The sequence below is a fragment of the Chelonia mydas genome, chromosome 8 (genome assembly GCF_015237465.2).
Source record: "Chelonia mydas isolate rCheMyd1 chromosome 8, rCheMyd1.pri.v2, whole genome shotgun sequence".
Classification (NCBI taxonomy): domain Eukaryota; kingdom Metazoa; phylum Chordata; order Testudines; family Cheloniidae; genus Chelonia; species Chelonia mydas.
The window spans coordinates 49,293,018-49,311,741 of record NC_057854.1 but is presented as its reverse complement, the minus strand read 5'-3'; the positions used below and the strand labels follow the sequence as shown (position 1 = coordinate 49,311,741).

Genomic DNA, 18,724 nt, shown 5'->3' with positions numbered 1-18,724 from the left:
TTTTTTGCTTGTAGCTTTTCTGTTTTGGCTGTGCAAGTGTTAAGACATCAGCAGTTGGAGTTCACTTAAGTTAACTACAAATGTGTTAAAGTTTTAATGTTCTCTTCAAGTCAGATTTGCCTCCAGTAGATTTTTTAAAACTAATATTGGAGTGAAGTATTAAAGCCCAATTACAAGTATTTTGGCTTTCTAGATTTATAGCTTGTGGAAATGCTCTTAATGCTATGTCGGTAGTCCCGTAGCGCACGGGAATGTCAGTGTTGCTGATCAGCGCTGGCAACCATAACCTAAACATAAGCGTTTTGAAAAAATTGATTTTACACAGAGAGACCAATAAAAATATTTCCAGTAACCTTATAAAAACTACCTGTTCCTCCACCCCACCCCCCATTAAAACATAATCTTCAGTGAGAACAATACTTCTATCTAACATACATTGTAGGTGAGGAAATTAAAGTGAAACTGAATAATCTGTTTCAAGACAAATGAAATAAAGTAAACAAGACAAGAATACTGGTGAAAGCAAGGCTTTCAAAATTTTTTACAGTAGATATTTGTAACACAGATTATTGACTAAATAATTTTAACCTGATAGTGTTCTTGTGTGGTAGTCTAAAAATGCTTCAGGGGCAAATAAAGGCTGATTACTAAGTGGTTCTGGGGAAGGGATTTGTGTATCATACAGAAATAAAATCTTACAGGCAAGATTTTCAAGCACTGGTGCCTAAAGTTAGGGTTCTAAATACTTTAGTTGGCTAAATAATGGGCCTGATTTGCAGAAGTGCTGAGCAGTCTGTAGCTAGCTGCTGGGTCCTCAGGCCATGTAACTGTACCTCACAAACACAAAGTTAGGTGCCTCACTTTAGGCAAGCTGTTTTTCAAATCTTGGCTTCAGTCAACGTATGCGGGTGGTCAACATGATAGGAACTAACCATAAATAACTATTCTTATAGAGAAGTGGTTTGTTCATTTCCTAGCCTCTGGGAAAAAAAATCCAGAAGAGGTGAACTCAGTGTCTTATTTCAAAATTAAAAGTATGCAAAACTGGAAAATAGCGTGCCGTAGGAATGTTTCTGATCGGTAATTCTGGATCTGAACATCAACTTAGAGATCTGTTCTTCACAACTCAAGTACCAGGGGTTTGTGTGTGTTTGTGTGTGTGTGTGTGTGTGTTTGTTTGTGGGGGAGGAGAGGCAGGTCAGACACTTCCAGAGATCATCTCTATAATATTAAGGTGACTGGGTCAGTAATTTTCCAAACTAGGTTTTTGACTGTTCCCTTCACATCACTATCTTGGACCCCAAGAAATACCAGTAACTCCCTTTAGGAAGGAAGGGGTACCTACACAATTATTTTGTAATAGCAGTATGTAGAAGGTATGCTAACACTACATGCTTTACATACAGAACACATCTGTCCTCAAATTTTGTTTGTAACACTATCACACTTGACTGTACTTGAATAGAAGTGTGTTTAAGAGTAATTTAGAACTTCTTGTAGACATAAGACATATCCACATTCTTCTCTAAGCCAGTCTCTCATTCTGTATATTTAAAAAGGCTTATGTTTCATGCCTACAAAATGAATTTAAAACACATTTTGCTGCTATATGTAATAGGAAAAATACGTAGGTTGAAAATGATAAAGGATGAGTGCATAGTGACTGATTTTAAGCAGACTCCCTTTCTCTTGGTTTTACAGTAATATTATCGATTCCACGGAGTACAGCCAGCCTCCAGGATTCAGTGGCAGTTCTCAGGTAAGATAATACATATGTCTGGAGGGAGGGACAAAGGGCAAAGATTGTTTTCAATCTCCAGGACATTGGCCAAACTGGCTCTTATAAATCTGAATCCTTAAATAGTCACCTAGTTATCTGTGGCAGAGACTAAGCTATAGGAATAATTGCATATTCTCATGCATCAGGTCATATTCAGGTACATGCTCTCTGCAGGGAGAAATGGTACCATACATTTTAGGTACCTGACTTCATTTCCAAAGTTGATTTTTCTTGTGACTGTATTAGATTGGGGAACCTGTTTGAAGCCTCATTTCTCCTTGCTTGAAACCGTACAGTATGTAAAAGTTCTCTGTGTAACTTTTAGTGCTCAGTAGCAGGGTCCACATGGCGATATAATGTACAGGTAAAAATGCTTTTGAAACTTAAGTTTTAGAGCTAGCTACGGATACAAAAATTAGAGTAAATACATTGTAATAATCCTGAGACAGCATTTCTGTAGCATATCTTGTGGTAATATCAGTTGGTAGTTAGTAAATGGATAGAGGAGGTTCTTTTTTTTCCCCGAGACATTTTATAGCTGCGTTATTGGTAGCTAGATACCATGGTGACTGGCTCTGTATAAATACCTTTTATCTATCTGGTTTTAAAGGGAGTATAAAATACAGATGGAGAGTTTATGTTCAAAACTCTAATCTAGCATGTTCTTTATTTGTTGCTGTCCATGGATGCTACTTGTTTTAATACTTTAATTTCGCTTTTGAAATAGAAAGAAACAGCATAATTCTACCACCCCCTCCTTCTACCCCGAACCCAAGCTAGGTTTTCCCATCACTCTGGATAACAGCCCGTTAGTTTGAAAATCATATATACTGAAGTCTGCTCTCTCTAGGGTGGATTGTTAATTAAATTTTAATATATTTTTGGGCTGGGAATCTAGAAATTAATGTTAAGAAACATTTAATTAAATTTTCATTTGCACAAGAAATCTCCAGTGAAAATAGTCCATATGAATATAAACTGAGCTGCATTTTTTGTTAATTGTCATGGTAAAATCAGTTCTTCGAATGATTGCTTATGTGAATTTCACAATAGGTGTGCGTGCTCGCCACGGGCACTGGTGCCAGAAGCTTTTTCCCTAGCAGTACCCCTTGGGGGGCGGGGGGGAGCACCCCAGCGACCCCTGGAGTGGTGCCTGCCTGGCGCGGTATAAGGGGAACTGCGTCCTCCCCCCGCCCTCAGTTCCTTCTTGCTGCCAGTGAAGGTGCGTCGGAACTACTCTGCTCCAGCTTTGCTGTAGCTTGTCCCCAGATCTGCTTGTTCGTTCAGTGTTAGTACCTGTAGTTAGTTCAGCTAGAGCGAGCGCCCAGGCCAGGGCATTAGGGTCCGGGCTATTCTGATGGAGTCGGCGCTGACCCTGACTCCGGCGCGCCACTTCGAACCGGTACCCTGCACCATGGTGTCAGTGCGCAGTGACCCTCTGGCGCCATTGACCAGTCAGCACCACTCTCCGTCCATGGGGAACACCAAGAAGGCTAGAATGACCCCTTCTTTGCAGCGGCACCGAAGTAAACCCGGGACAGAGGCTAGACCCATGTCAGGCAGTCCTCGATCCCCACTGGCCTCTAGGCCTCCGACTCAAGTCGAGCGGAGTAGCCCGGCCCACGCGGAGCAGGCCTCCCTGGATGTCCGGAGGTCCTCCACACCGGAGGCCCTCCAGGCAGCCCGGGACGTTATGTCCATGCCAGCTCCACACTCCAGAGGCAAGCCTCTGCTGGGATCTCTGCAGTCGCCCCCGGCTCAGTACCGGTCTCTGTCGAGGGAATGTTTCTGATGCTGTTCGCCGCCCAGCGACAGTTCAGGGCAAAGAGTCCACGTGGATCACCCTCAACTCCCACCAGACTGTCTGGTTGTGTTCCATCCGACCGAGACTCTCGGCACCGCTTCACCTCAAGGAGCAAACACCAATGGGACCGAGGCAGGCGTCACCAAAGTTTCTTGTCTCGGAGGGATTATTGCAGCCGGTCACGGCACGGGCGTCGACGCCGTTCCCTCTTGGAATCCTGCTTGAAGACCCCGTCAAGGCATCGCCTCTGCAGCCCCGGGCATCGATTGCTGGCGTCTCGCCGTCGTGGGTCCACCTGTCTGAGTTAATAGCAGAGCAGCTGTTACCGATGGTACCGGTCCTCCATGTCAGGATCTCGGTCCCGTGGTTGGCATTGCTCCCGGCACCGCCGCTCCTCCTGGTCTGGGGACAACGGCAGGTTTTACGTCAGCCTGGCCTCCATTCGCAGTTGTCCATCGATGAGCCAGGCTGAACAACCGGCTCCGACGATGCCGCAGCACGTGCAGTGGGACCTGGCCCCGTGGCCGGCCCACTGGTACCAGTGGACACTGTGGCCCCCGGCGCAGACCCTGGTGGGGGCTCGCTCGATGGCCGGAGCCTCAGAAGCACCATCAGCCTCCCTCTCCAGACCTCCGAGGAAGGAGTCAATGGGACGTACATCCTTGGCACCATGCCTGGAGACCGAGCAGGTGGTGGACCCTCCGGTGCCGGCGGACACCCAGAGTACCGCACCAGCTTCCTCACCCTCCACAGGTGAGGTGATTACGGCCCTCCCCCATCTGTCTCACAAGAGGACGTTAGGGCCCACCAAGAACTCTTAAAAAGGGTGACATTAAGCCTCCACCTCCAGGCGGAGGCCTCAGACTCCCTGTTCAGTGTGCTGTCCTCTTCAGCACCGGGCAGGGTAACCTTGCCTCTCCATGAAGGGGTGGCAAAAATTTCAAATGCCCTGTAGCAAACGCCGGCCTTGTTGGCCCCCATCTCCAAGAGGGCAGAACGCAAGTACTTTGTACCTGCCAAGGGACACAAGTACTTATACGCCCACCCGGCGCCCAACTCCCTGGTGGTCGAGTCGGTCAACCACAGGGAACGGCAGGGCCAGCCAGCCCCTACCCCAAAAAATAAAGATTCATGGAGGCTGGACTCTTTTGGAAGAAAAATGTATTCATCCTCGAGCTTTCAGTTATGAGTGGCAAACCACCAGGCTCTCCTGGACCGGTATGAGTTCAACCTGTGTGGCTCCATGCCCAAGTTCGAGGACTCCCTCCAGGAACGTGATAGGAAGGAGGTCAAAGCGCTGGTGAAGGAGGGTACAGCGGCTGCCAGGGCAACCCTGCAGGCAGCTTCGGATGTAGTGGAGATGGCCGCGCGATCCATGGACACCGCGGTGTCCATGACAAGAGCATCGTGGCTCCTACTCTCTGGGCTGTCCAGCGAGGTGCAGACCTCCGTGCAGGATCTCCCATTTAACAGCAAAGCTCTGTTTGCAGAACAAATGGATACAAGGCTGCATGGCATGAAAGACTCCCGCACAACCCTCCAGACTCTGGGTCTTTACGTTCCGGTTCCGGCTCCGGCTAAATCTAAATTCAAGCCGCAGCAGACTCCCGCTCAGGCCACTCACCCGAAATACGAGGCCGCATATAAGAAGTCACGGGACTACAAGAGGCACCCTCAGAGGCAGTCTCGGCCTGCTGCACAACCTGGGCCCTCCAAGGGCAAGCAGGTGGGGAAAAGGTGCTTTTGACAGGACGCTCGGGGGTGCCCTGCCAGTTCTCATCAGGGATCCACCCTCAATAAAGCTTCCCTTCTCCAATCAGTTGTGTGCTTCCTCCTGGAGTGATCACGGCTGACCTTGGACTGATGGGTCCTCAACACCATCTCCCTGGGCTACACCCTCCAATTTACTTCCTCCCCGCCTAACTATCCTCTGCCCCTGTCCCTCCTGGGGGACCCCTTGCATTAAGCTCTGCTCAAGTAGGAGGTGGGGCAGCTCCTGAGCCTAGGAGCAGTGGAAGTGGTGCCCAGGGAGTGCAAGGGGTACTACTCCCACTATTTCCTTATCCCAAAGGTCAGAGGGGGACTCAGGCCCATCCTGGACCTGCGAGGTCTGAACCAGTACCTGGTGAAGCTCAAGTTCCGCATGGTCTCCCTGGCCTCCATCATCCCCTCCCCTGGATCCCAGGGACTGGTACGCTGCCCTCGATCTGCAGGACGCATACTTCCACATTCCATATGTTCGAGGGGCACAGACGCTTCCTCCGTTTTGTGGTGGGGCAGAATCACTACCAATTTATGGTCCTCCTGTTTGGCCTGTTCACTGCCTCCAGGGTATTTACAAAATGTATGTCAATGGTAGCGGCCTACCTCAGGTGATAGGGAAAGATCTGGACCCCCCCCATCTGGACAATTGGCTGGTTAAGGGCAGCTTCCGGTTGCAGGTGAGGGATCATGTGATGCTCTTCCAGTCCATGTGTACTGCTTTGGGCCTGTTGGTAAACAACACCAAGTCCATGTTGGGCCCAGTTCAATGCATAGAGTTTATTGGGGCGCTCCTGGACGCCTCATCAGGCAGAGCCTCCCTCCCACCGGACAGGTTCGAGACCCTGAAGGGGCTCATCGACACAGTCACATGGTTCCCCGTGACAACAGCCAGAGCATGCCTGCAGCTCTTGGGCCACATGTCGGCATGCACAAACATGGTCTGTCATGCTGGACTCAGGATGAGGCCCGTCCAGCTCTGGTTGGCTTCGGAGTTCTCTCAGGCCAGGGACTGGATGGACAAGGTCCTCACTGTTCCCGACTCGGTGATCACCTCCCTATGGTGGTGGTCCACCCCAAGCAACATGCTCCAGGGGGTACCGTTCAGGGACAGGGCTCCATCGCTGGCACTGGTGTCCGATGCGTCAGACCTGGGTTGGGGGGCCCATGTGGGGAACGTTCAGACCCAAGGTCTGTGGTCGGCTCAGGATCTAACCCTTCACATAAGTGTCAAGGAGTTTAGGGTCGTTTGGCTGGCCTGCGTGGCCTTCCGCTCACACCTGGAGGGCAGGGTGGTCAGGGTCCTCACAGACACACAGCCTCGATGTTCTATATCAACAGGCAAGGCGGGGGCCGGTTCTCTGCCGTGAAGCCCTCAGGCTCTGGGATTTCTGTATAGCCCACGACATCTGCCTAAAGGCCTTCCCTCTACCAGGCGCCTGGAACACGTGGGCGGATTGCTTGATCAGGGACTTCTCTCAGCATGAGTGGTCTCTCCACCCGGAGGTGGCTCACAGGCTTTTCTGTGTGTGGGGGGAGTGTGGGTCCAGGTGGACCTGTTCGCCTTGCCAGAACTGGCGCTGTCTGCAGTTCTGCTCCAGGGGCGGGTTGGGACGGGGCGCTATCTCCGATGCCTTCCTCCTGTCCTGGTCAGGCCAGTTTCTCTACGCCTTTTCCCCGTTCCCACTGATCAGCAAGGTCCTTGAAATAATAAAGATGGACAAGGCCCAGGTCCTTCTGATTGCCCCAGCATGGCCCAGGCAACATTGGTACGGGACCCTCACGGACCTGGTGGTTGCTCTGCCATGACTGTTGCTGTTCCGCCTGGACCTGCTCTCCCAAGACTGGGGCCGCCTCCTCGACCCCAGCCTAGCCACTCTCCACCTCACGGCGTGGCTGCTCAGTGGTTAGGTAGGAAGGAAAGGATGTGCTCAGAAGGGGTTCAACACGTCCTCCTAGAAAGCAGGCGGCCCTCCCCGCGCTGCGCCTACTCGGCAAAATGGTCCCAGTTCTCCAGATGGGCGAATGAGCAGGGTGTTTTCCCTGTGGCCGCCCCGATCCAGCTTATCCTGGACTACCTTCTCCACCTTAAAGCCCAGGGCCTGGCGCCCTTGTCAGTCAAGGTGCACCTGGCGGCCATATCAGACTTCCATCTGCAGGTGCAGGGTCACACGGTATTCTTGCATGCTATGACTGGCTGGTTCCTCAAGGGGTTGGACCGTGTCTTCCAGTATGCTAGGCCCCCGGTTCCACAGGGGGACCTAAACCTGCTGTTGGCCTGTCTCAACTGACCCCCGTTTGAGCCGCTAGCCAGGTGCTCCTGGTCCCACCTCTCGTGGAAGGTGGCCTTCCTGGTCGCAATCACATCGGCCAGGCGGGTCTTGGAGCTCAGGGCCCTGACCTCCAAGCCTCCATACACTGTTTTCCATAAGGACAAGGTTCAGCTCCGTCCACACCCTGGGTTCCTCCCGAAGGTGGTCTCTGCCTATCACATGGGTCAGGACATTTTTCTACCTGTCCTCTGCCTCAAGGCCCACGTGTCCAGTGAGGAGCACAGTCTCCACATGCTCGATGTGTGACGAGCTCTGGTTTTCTACCTTGAGCACACCAAGCCGTTCAGAAAGCCCTCGCAACTGTTCATTGCTTCAGCTGAGCGCATGAGGGGTCGGTCGATCTCCACTCAGTGGCTCTCCAACCAGATCACTTCATGCATCTGTACCTGCTATGATCTGGTGGGTATCCCCCCACCACCGATCATGAAGGCATACTCAACTTGAGCACAAGCCTCGTCAGCTGCCTTCTTGGCCCACGTCCCCATCCAGGACATTTGTAGGGCTGCCACGTGATCTTCGGTTCATATGTTCACCTTGCACTATGCAATTGTCTCCCAAACCAGGGATGATGCTGGGTTTGGCAGGACTGTACTCCGTCCCAAGAATTTATGAACTCCTACCCACCTCCAACAGATATAGCTTGGAATCACCTGTTGTGGAATCTCGAAGATTCCACGAAGAAGAAAAGACAGTTACCTTTTCTGTAACTGGTGTTCTTTGAGATGCGTTGCTCACATCTATTCCACGTCTCTCCCTCCTTCCCCTCTGTTGGAGTTGTCTGGCAAGAAGGAACTGAGGGTGTGGGGAGCGCTCAGCTCCCCTTATACTGCGCCATGGAGGCGCCACTCCAGAGGTCGCTGGGTGCTCTCTGCCCCTAGGGATACTGCTAGGGGAAAAACTTCCGGCACTGGTGCATGTGGCGAGCACGCATGCCTATTGTAGAATAGACATGAGGAACACATCTCGAACACAAGTTACAGAAAAGATAACTGTCTTTATATTAGCTAATACTGGAAGCAAGACACTGGTTCAGAATGAACCATCCAGCTCTTTTCACACCTTAATTAGGATTGCACTGCTGACCAATGTTCTTCTAGGGTAACTAGTTTATTATTTCCAGCCTAGATTTGATATTCAGAGGCTAGATTACAAGAAAAAGGCATTTGGGATCTTTGGAGAGTTGCCTACCCTATGACCTGAGGGTTTGGATAAACTATCGTAGCCTCTAACAATTTTCATTTTCTACATAGAAATGAGCTTATGTGTTGGTCTTTTGACTGAGGTTTATCCCCAGTAGGGTTAATGTTTTAAGATTTGGCTTTTCCCCCTAACTTCTTATAGTTATCTCATTAAGTATTTTAATCTCTTATTAGATACAGTAGGCTCCATATGAAAACTCATTTCAACACTTCAGGTATTTGAAATAATTACGGTGTTTTTCTAGATTTCCTGTGGATTGGAGATACCATGGGACTGCAGTCATTAGACTGACAGTTGTTTCTAATAGTACTTACTTTTGGATGACCTGGGGAGGCCAGGTGCTGACAATTTTTGCTAGAGTGGTGCTCCAAACTACTATCCTCATCTATTGGAGAGAGAGAGAAGGCTTTGGATTCTTTGTCCATGGGATGGTGTTCCAAGAAGGAGGAGTGCTAGGCAGAGACGGGCTCCACCTAACGGAGAGAGGGAAGAGCATCTTCGCAAGCAGGCTGGCTAACCTAGTGAGGAGGGCTTTAAACTAGGTTCACCGGGGGAAGGAGACCAAAGCCCTGAGGTAAGTGGGGAAGTGGGATACTGGGAGGAGGCACGAGCAGGAGTGTGCGAGAGGGCAGGGCTCCTGCCTCATACTGAGAAAGAGGGACGATCAGCGAGTTATCTTAAGTGCCTATACACAAATGCAAGAAGGCTGGGAAACAAGCAGGGAGAACTGGAAGTCCTGGCACAGTCAAGGAATTATGATGTGATTGGAGTAACGGAGACTTGGTGGGATAACTCACGTGACTGGAGTAGTGTCATGGATGGATATAAACTGTTCAGGAAGGACAGGCAGGGCAGAAAAGGTGGGGGAGTTGCACTGTATGTAAGGGAGCAGTATGACTGCTCAGAGCTCCGCTATGAAACTGCAGAAAAACCTGAGAGTCTCTGGGTTAAGTTTAGAAGCGTGAGCAACAAGGGTGATGTCGTGGTGGGAGTCTGCTATAGACCACCGGACCAGGGGGATGAGGTGGACGAGGCTTTCTTCCAGCAACTAATGGAAGTTACTAGATTGCAGGCCCTGGTTCTCATGGGAGACTTCAATCACCCTGATATCTGCTGGGAGAGCAATACAGCGGTGCACAGACAATCCAGGAAGTTTTTGGAAAGGGTAGGGGACAATTTCCTGATGCAAGTGCTGGAGAAACCAACTAGGGGCAGAGCTCTTCTTGACCTGCTGCTTGCAAACCGGGAAGAATTAGTAGGGGAAGCAAAAGTGGATGGGAACCTGGGAGGCAGTGACCATGAGATGGTCGAGTTCAGGATTCTGACACAGGGAAGAAAGGAGAGCAGCAGAATATGGACCCTGGACTTCAGAAAAGCAGACTTTGACTCCTTCCGGGAACTGATGGGCAGGATCCCCTGGGAGAATAACATGAGGGGGAAAGGAGTCCAGGAGAGCTGGCTGTATTTTAAAGAATCCTTATTGAGGTTACAGGGACAAACCATCCCGATGTGGAGAAAGAATAGTAAATATGGCAGGCGACCAGCTTGGCTTAACAGTGAAATCCTTGCTGATCTTGAACACAAAAAAGAAGCTTACAAGAAGTGGAAGATTGGACAAATGACCAGGGAAGAGTATAAAAATATTGCTCGGGCATGCAGGAGTGAAATCAGGAAGGCCAAATCACATCTGGAGTTGCAGCTAGCAAGAGATCTTGAGAGCAACAAGAAGAAAGTCAAGGAAAGTGTGGGCCCCTTACTGAATGAGGGAGGCAACCTAGTGAGAGAGGATGTGGAAAAAGCTAACGTACTCAATGCTTTTTTTGCCTCTGTCGTCACGAACAAGGTCAGCTCCCAGACTACTGCACTGGGCAGCACAGCATGGGGAGGAGGCGACCAGCCCTCTGTGGAGAAAGAAGTGGTTCAGGACTATTTAGAAAAGCTGGACGAGCACAAGTCCATGGGGCCGTATGCACTGCATCCGAGAGTGCTAAAAGAGTTGGCGGATGTGATTGCAGAGCCATTGGCCATTATCTTTGAAAACTCATGGCCATCGGGGGAAGTCCCGGACTACTGGAAAAAGACTAATGTAGTGCCCATCTTTTAAAAAAAAAAAGGAAGGGGGAGGATCCTGGGAACTACAGGCCAGTCAGCCTCACCTCAGTCCCTGGAAAAAATCATGGAGCAGGTCCTCCAGGAATCAATTCTGAAGCACTTAGAGGAGAGGAAAGTGATCAGGAACAGTCAGCATGGATTCACCAAGGGCAAGTCATGCCTGACTAATCTAATTGCCTTCTATGATGAGATAACTGGCTCTGTGGATGAGGGGAAAGCAGTGCACGTGTTGTTCCTTGACTTTAGCAAATCTTTTGACATGGTCTCCCACAGTATTCTTGCCAGCAAGTTAAAGAAGTATTAGCTGGATGAATGGACTATAAGGTGGATAGAAAGCTGGCTAGATTGTTGGGCTCAACGGGTAGTGATCAATGGCTCCATGTCTAGTTGGCAGCTGGTATCAAGTGGAGTGCCCCAAGGGTCCGTCCTGGGGCCGGTTTTGTTCAATATCTTCATAAATGATCCGGAGGATGGTGCGGATTGCACCCTCAGCAAGTTTGCAGATGACATTAAACTGGGAGGAGAGGTAGATACGCTGGAGGGTAGGGATAGGATACAGAGGGACCTAGACAAATTAGAGGATTGGGCCAAAAGAAATCTGATGTGGTTCAACAAGGACAAGTGCAGAGTCCTGCACTTAGGACGGAAGAATCCCATGCACCGCTACAGACTAGGGACCGAATGGCTCGGCAGCAGTTCTGCAGAAAAGGACCTAGGGGTGACAGTGGATGAGAAGCTGGATATGAGTCAACAGTGTGCCCTTGTTGCCAAGAAGGTCAATGGCATTTTGGGATTTATACGTAGGGGCATTGCCAGCAGATCGAGGGACGTGATCGTTCCCCTCTATTCGACATTGGTGAGGCCTCATCTGGAGTACTGTGTCCAGTTTTGGGCCCCACACTACAAGAAGGATGTGGGAAAAAATTGGAAAACGTCCCGCGGAGGGCAACAAAAATGATTAGGGGACTGGAACACATGACTTATGAGGAGAGGCTGAGGGAACTGGGATTGTTTAGTCTGCGGAAGAGAAGAATGAGAGGGGATTTGATAGCTGCTTTCAGCTACCTGAAAGGGGGTTCCAAAGAGGATGGATCTAGACTGTTCTCACTGGTAGCTGATGACAGATCGAGGAGTAATTGTCTCAAGTTGCAGTGGGGGAGATTTAGGTTGGATATTAGGAAAAACTTTTTCGCTAGGAGGGTGGTGAAACACTGAAATGCGTTACCTAGGGAGGTGGTGGAATCTCCTTCCTTAGATATTTTTAAGCTCAGGCTTGACAAATCCCTGGCTGGGATGATTTAGTTGGGGATTGGTCCTGCTTTGAGCAGGGGTTGGACTAGATGACCTCCTTGAGGTCTCTTCCAACCCTGATATTCTGTGATTCTAGAGGATCCTAAATGGTTCCTTAGTTTTCATAACTTAGTAAGCAGCCTAATAAAGTGCAAAACACCTGCACGGGCTTTATTATAGAGAAAAAAAGTCTTCCTGTAAGGCAGTGGTTATCAACCTTTCCAAACTCCTGTATCCCTTTCAGGAGTCTTTGTCCTGAGTACCCCAAGTTTCACCTCACTTAAAATCTACTTGCTTACAAAATCAGACATAAGTATCACAGCACACTATTACTGAAAAATTGCTTACTTTCTCATTTTTACCGTATTATAAAATAAAACAATTGGAATATAAATATTGTACTTGCATTTCAGTGTATATAGGGCAGTATAAACAAGTCATTATTTGCAAATTAAAAATTCATACACTGACTTTGCTAGTGCCTTTTATGTAGCCTGTTGTAAAACTAGGCAAATATCTAGATGAGTTTATGTACCCCATGAAAGACATCTGTGTGCTCCCAGGGGTACATGTACCTCTGGTTGAGAACCACTGCCCTAAGGCTCCCACAAACCCTAGCAGGGCTTTAGCCAGTCCGACCTCAAACTATGTTTAGCTGGCGTTCTTCAATCGGGTCCCAAAGTAAAGAGAAATACAGGCTCTAAGCCTTGGTCCCAAAACACAGGTTGCTTCTCCCCCTCACGGCTCCCGTACAGCACAGTTCCCCATAGCAGTAAGAGTTGCGTTCAACATCTCCTCGTTGTGTTTGGCCCTTTGGTCTCAGAGCATTCCCTCTAAACCTTTTCTTCCTTGGTAGGAAGAAGCAAGATTTTGCTTTTTTCCCCTCTTGTGCCAGCTGCTTGCTTGTCTCTCCCTCTCTTGCCTCTCCCAGTGTTGCTTAGCAACTGATTGAGTAGCCAAGGAGCACAATAGCGGGACTATTCCGGGGAACTTTCCTGGCTTCTGCGCTACCCCGGTGAAGTGGGCTAGCGAAAGGATCTGAGGCCTCGCTCCCACTTCCTTTACCCAGTGGCCTCCCTGCCCTTGAGGACTCCCCTTCCACTCTCCTGTCTGGCAGAGTCCTCGTAACCCCAACAAGGCTGGGCCTGGGATTCCTGGGGGGCTCGACCCCCCCAACCCTGCTGTGGTCACCTAGGACAGGGGCTAGGGTGTTCCCACTCCGGGGTACTCTCTCTGCACTGAGCACTTCTCTGACCCACTAACCGTTACATACAGTTTAAAGCAAATGCAAGTTATTTAATCAACAATTAATTTTAAAAAGAATAAGGCAAAATGGGAACGGTTAAAGGAAACACATCAACCCGCTCTATGGCAGGGAACATCACAAACAGTGTCTCTGGAATATCAGGGCAGGTCACAGTCTGTTCCTTGTAAGTCCCAGGCCTCCTTCTCAGGCCATGGCTGTGCTGCAGGGGTGCTGTGGGTTGGACGCTTGCTCTGGTGGTGGCCACAAGCTCTCAGGCTCTAAGTGGTAGGACCCTTCTTCCCAGTGTCGCCCCCACCCTGTCGGGGGGGTTATGATCGAAGCCTGGCCTGCAGAGCCTCTTGGCTGAGGCGTCTCCCTGTGCTGGGCCTGCTGCCCAGGGTCCCCCTCGGTCTCCCCAGCTGCTCACCGCACCCAGCGCCGGACTGCTCCAGCCCCAGCTGCACCACTCTGTCTCTGCGCTGCTGCTGCTCTGCCTCCAGCTCCCTGGACTGCTTCTTTGGCCCCTCTGGCTCTGGTTGCTACAGCTCTGCTCCCAGGACAGGTCTGCTCTGCAGGCTGCTTCTGTGACTCTGCTCCCAGCACTGACCTGCTTCGTGGGCTGCTTTTCTGGCCCCTCTGGCTCTGGTTGCTGCAGCTCTCCTCCCAGGGCAAGTCTGCTCTCTCTGGGCTGTATCTCTGGCTCTGGTTGCTGCAGCTCTGCTCCCAGGGCAAGTCTGCTCTCTAGGCTGTGCCTCTGGCTTTGGGGCTGCAGCTCTGCTCCCAGGACAGGGTCTGCTCTCTCTGGGCTGCTTTTCTGGTTCCTCTGGATCTGGCACAGCTCTACTCCCCAGCTTAGCTTGGGCCCCTGCTTTCTCCTTAGCTCGGCCCCACTCTGTCTGACCCAGGCAAATCCAGCTCACACGGAGGACGGGACCTCCCTGGCCTCCTGACTCCCCGATTAATCTGCCCGCCCTGTCATTCAGGTTGACCTGGAGCATTGGCCTCTCCCCATTGTTCCTGGGGGCTGTCAGTCTCAGGGTCCTGATTTCCCATCGACCCTTCCCCCTTTCTAGTACTGGGAGCTAGCAACTAAAACACCCCCACTGAATGTTAGTGAGGGGGCAACAGTCCCCTTACACCTAGATAGGGCTGGTGCAACCACTAGGCGAACTAGGCGGTCGCCTAGGGCACCAAGTGGTGAGGGGCGGCAGTGGAGAGGAGGTAAGCTGGGGCAGGGGGGCGGTGCACAGGGGAACCACTCCCCGCCCCAGCTCACTTCTGCTCTGCCTCCTCCCCTGAGCACCGCTCCGCTCTGCTTCTCTCCTTCCCAGACTTGCGTGCCTGAGAGGTGGGAGAAGCGGCGGCATGCTCGGGGAGGAGGCAGAGCAGAGGTGAGCTGGGGCGGGGAGCTGCCGTGGGGGGGGCTGCCTGTGCCGAGGGGAGGGGGCAGTGGGGAGCTGCTGCCCCGGGTGGGGCGGGGGGGCTGGCTGCCCGGGCTGAGGGGAGGGGACGGTGGGGAGCTGCCGGTGGGGGTGGGGGTGGGGCCGGCAAGGTGGAAGTTTTCATCTGGGGCTTGAAACCTCCTTGCACCGGTCGTGTGCCTAGAAGCTTGATTGGTGCTTCATTAAAGTAGGCACAGTTGAGCATTTAGCTGATCAAGACAGGTTAATGCAGACTGATTCCCAGTACCACTCAGTTTGCCAGTCTGAGATCTATTGGAGTGGAATTTGGCTCTTAAGGTCTAGTAATAGCTTTGATAATCATATTAACTACTTAGCATGTGATTGATTTCATCTTAGTACAGACTGGAACCACCTAGAAGATTCAGGTTTAGGTTGTATTACTCATCCTGTTCCAGGCAGTTGTCAAGTTGAAATGAAGTGATTGCTCGTTGCTGTTTGCAGTCATCTTGAACCTGAGTCATTTGCAGTATGGTAGGCACAATTTGCTGAGGCTAAAGCAGTTGCATCCTGGTTCATGTAATTAACATAAAGATGGTATTAGCATGTCCCGTTCAATATTTGTAAAGTTGTCGTGTGTAGTTCATTGTCAAAACTGCAGTAAAGCAGAGATGCTTAATGTCAGGTGCATTTGGCATAAAGCTGAATTGCTGTCGGTATAAAATGAGTACCTACAAGATATGTGCAATCAGCATGAAATGGAAGTTGTGAACTTAAGGTTCATCCAGTCAATATACAGTCAGGGAATGTACATGATGGGTAGTTCTTGACGTTTTCATTGCCTTGTTTTGTTCCAGGTTACTTGTTCATACAGTGTACTCTTCATAAGGTGTATTCCTTTAATTTCAATTTAATTACATCCTTGTTGGCTTCTTGCTGGTTGTAATGTGAGAGTGACTTATTGTTTCTGAACTGAGAGTAAATTGCTAATTACGCAAGCAAGAAGCATGTTGAATGTATTAACTTCTTAGGCTGAAATCCTGGCACCTTTGTGGCAGTGCTCCCATTGACTTCAGTGGAGCCAGGATTTCGTACTTGGCTTGTGCATTATCATGTGATAAACCTTTTTGTGCACCACCAGTGCTGCTGCTAATGACCCAGTAGGACTTGTTGTAGTGCCTAAGAGCCACAGTCATGGACCAGGACCCCCTTGTGCTAGTCCTTGTACAAACAGAACAAAAAGACTGTCCCTGCCCATGTATGTTTGAGTTTCTATATTGGTTCTTTTTTATGTGCCCTGATATAATGGGGTGAAGTTTTTATATGTAAGCTTATCTTTTATAAGATCAAGTAAAGAGAATGTAACTCACATAGCAGATTTCAGAGTAGCAGCCGTGTTAGTCTGTATTCGCAAAAAGAAAAGGAGTACTTGTGGCACCTTAGAGACTAACACATTTATTTGAGCATAAGCTTTCGTGAGCATGCGATGAAGTGAGCTGTAGCTCACGAAAGCTTGTGCTTAAATAAATGTGTAAGTCTCTAAGGTGCCACAAGTACTCCTTTTCTTTTTGCGGATACAGACTAACACGTCTGCTACTCTGAAACCGGTATTTACTACATCATTCTTGTTCTTCTAAGATAGTTTAAAAAACCCTCTTGCGCAGCCATCTCTTCTGCTCATCTGAGTGGTGATTCTTGCACATTTTCTTCTGTTTGAAAAGGAGCTGATAGTTAAGAGAAGTTGATATTGTGTTCTCTAGATCCATGAGTAACATGACCTGTGACTCTCCCCCTTCCCTACATGAGCAAGGATTTTGTTGTTTTTGTTTTCTTGTTGGCTTCTGAGTCTCATGCCTGAAGCTGAAGCCCATGAGTTATCCAATTATAATTACTACCTTCAGAAAACAAGAATTACAGGTATGTGACTGACTTTCTTGTCAGTAAAATAACTAGATGTGACGAGAGACAGATAAATGTAGAAAAAAGGCCTTTGGTCTTTTTCCAGTTTCATAACCTCTTAAAAATAAAAGGGCATGTCTCTATACAATTTGGTAAAATGTACCAAAACAGGTAAAGCCAGGCCTCGGCCTCTTTTGTAAATAAGTATTTCTTGTTCTCCACTCAGACTAAAAAACAGCCATGGTATAACAGCACGTTGGCATCAAGGCGGAAGAGGCTTACAGCTCATTTTGAGGACTTGGAGCAGTGCTATTTTTCCACCAGGATGACTCGTGTATCAGGTATGTTTCTTTTGCATTAATGAATTTGGAGTTGAATTTCTGAGGTGCTTCCAGTTGCCTGTCTTAAGTACTTGGATCACAGAAATTGACTCTTTTGAGAGAGCACATCTCACTTCTCCTCTCCAAGTTCTGTATGCACGTACACCTGAGCTGACTGGCAGAACCTCATCTCTTGTCCAGTCTTGGGTTCGCTTTTTAAATCAAAGAAATATGTTCTTGGCATTTCAAAAGAGGCCCAAGGGGGTATTTTACAAAGGCAGTGCATGAAAGACACGTACAACAATCCACCTAATAAACAATAGGACTTTAGTCTGTACCTAGTACATCCTTTTAAAAATGTACTGACCCATAAAAAGGGTTTGAGATACCATTGTGAGGAGCCTTTTCACTCAAACAGGCATGTGTTGAATACAATTCAAAGGCTATTGAGGGCGGTAGGAAGATAACTTGGCATGTTCTCCTGTACTTAAAACACAAGTGGCACTAGATATGAGCTTTGAAGAATGTTTCAACACCATATTCCTGGAGTATATTCTCTGGATTTAACAAAAAGAAAAGGAGTACTTGTGGCACCTGAGAGGCTAACAAATTTATTTGAGCATAAGCTTTCGTGAGCTACAGCTCATTTCATCAGGTACATTCAGTGGAAAATACAGTGGGGAGATTTATATACATAGAGAACATGAAACAAGGGGTGTTACAATACACACTGTAACAAGAGAGTGATCACTTAAGGGGAGCTATTACCAGCGGGGGGTGGGGGGGTGGATTTCTTGTAGTGATAATCAAGGTGGGCCATTTCCAGCAGTTGACAAGAACATCTGAGGAACAGTGTGGGGCGGCGGGAAATAAACATGGGGAAATAGTTTTACTTTGTGTAACGAGCCATCCACTCCCAGTCTCTATTCAAGCCTAAGTTAATTGTATCCAGTTTGCAAATTAATTCCAATTCAGCAGTCTCTCCTTGGAGTCTGTTTCTGAAGTTTTTTTTTGTTGAAGAATTGCAACTTTTAGGTCTGTAATCGAGTGACCAGAGAGATTGAAGTGTTCTCCTTCTGCCCCTCCACCCCCACGAACGTGATACAGTTCTGTGGTGACCTAGAATCCTATTTTCGACGTCTCTGACTCAAGGAATATTTCCAACACACCTCTGAACAACATACTAACCCACAGAGACCTTCCTACCAAGACTACAAAAAGAAGGATTCTGGGTGGACTCCTCCTGAAGGTCGAAACAACAGACTGGACTTCTACATAGAGTGCTTCCACTGACGTGCATGGGCTGAAATTGCGGAAAAGCAGCATCACTTGCCCCATAACCTCAGCCGTGCAGAACACAATGCCATCCACAGCCTCAGAAACAGCTCTGACGTCATAATCAAAAAGGCTGACAAAGGAGGTGCTGTCGTCGTCATGAATAGGTCGGAATAGGAACAAGAGGCTGCTAGGCAGCTCTCCAACACCACTTTCTACAAGCCATTACCCTCTGATCCCACTGAGGGTTACCAAAAGAAACTACAGCATTTGCTCAAGAAACTCCCTGAAAAAGCAGAAAAAA

At 49.1% G+C, this 18,724-nt stretch overlaps 1 protein-coding gene across 10 annotated transcripts in view; it reads left to right on the top strand.

Moving 5' to 3' along the window:
• Positions 1–18,724, top strand: part of COP1 (COP1 E3 ubiquitin ligase) — a 213,123-nt gene that overhangs the window by 51,151 nt on the left and 143,248 nt on the right. For all 10 annotated transcript variants that reach the window (XR_005226628.2, XM_043552652.1, XM_037907998.2 and 7 more), the window contains exons 9-10: positions 1,702–1,759; positions 17,052–17,166. Coding sequence is in view for 9 of the 10 variants with exons in the window: in XM_043552652.1 (XP_043408587.1) it covers positions 1,702–1,759; positions 17,052–17,166 (173 nt within the window). In the remaining variant the exon portion in view is untranslated. The remainder of the gene's footprint in view (positions 1–1,701; positions 1,760–17,051; positions 17,167–18,724) is intronic.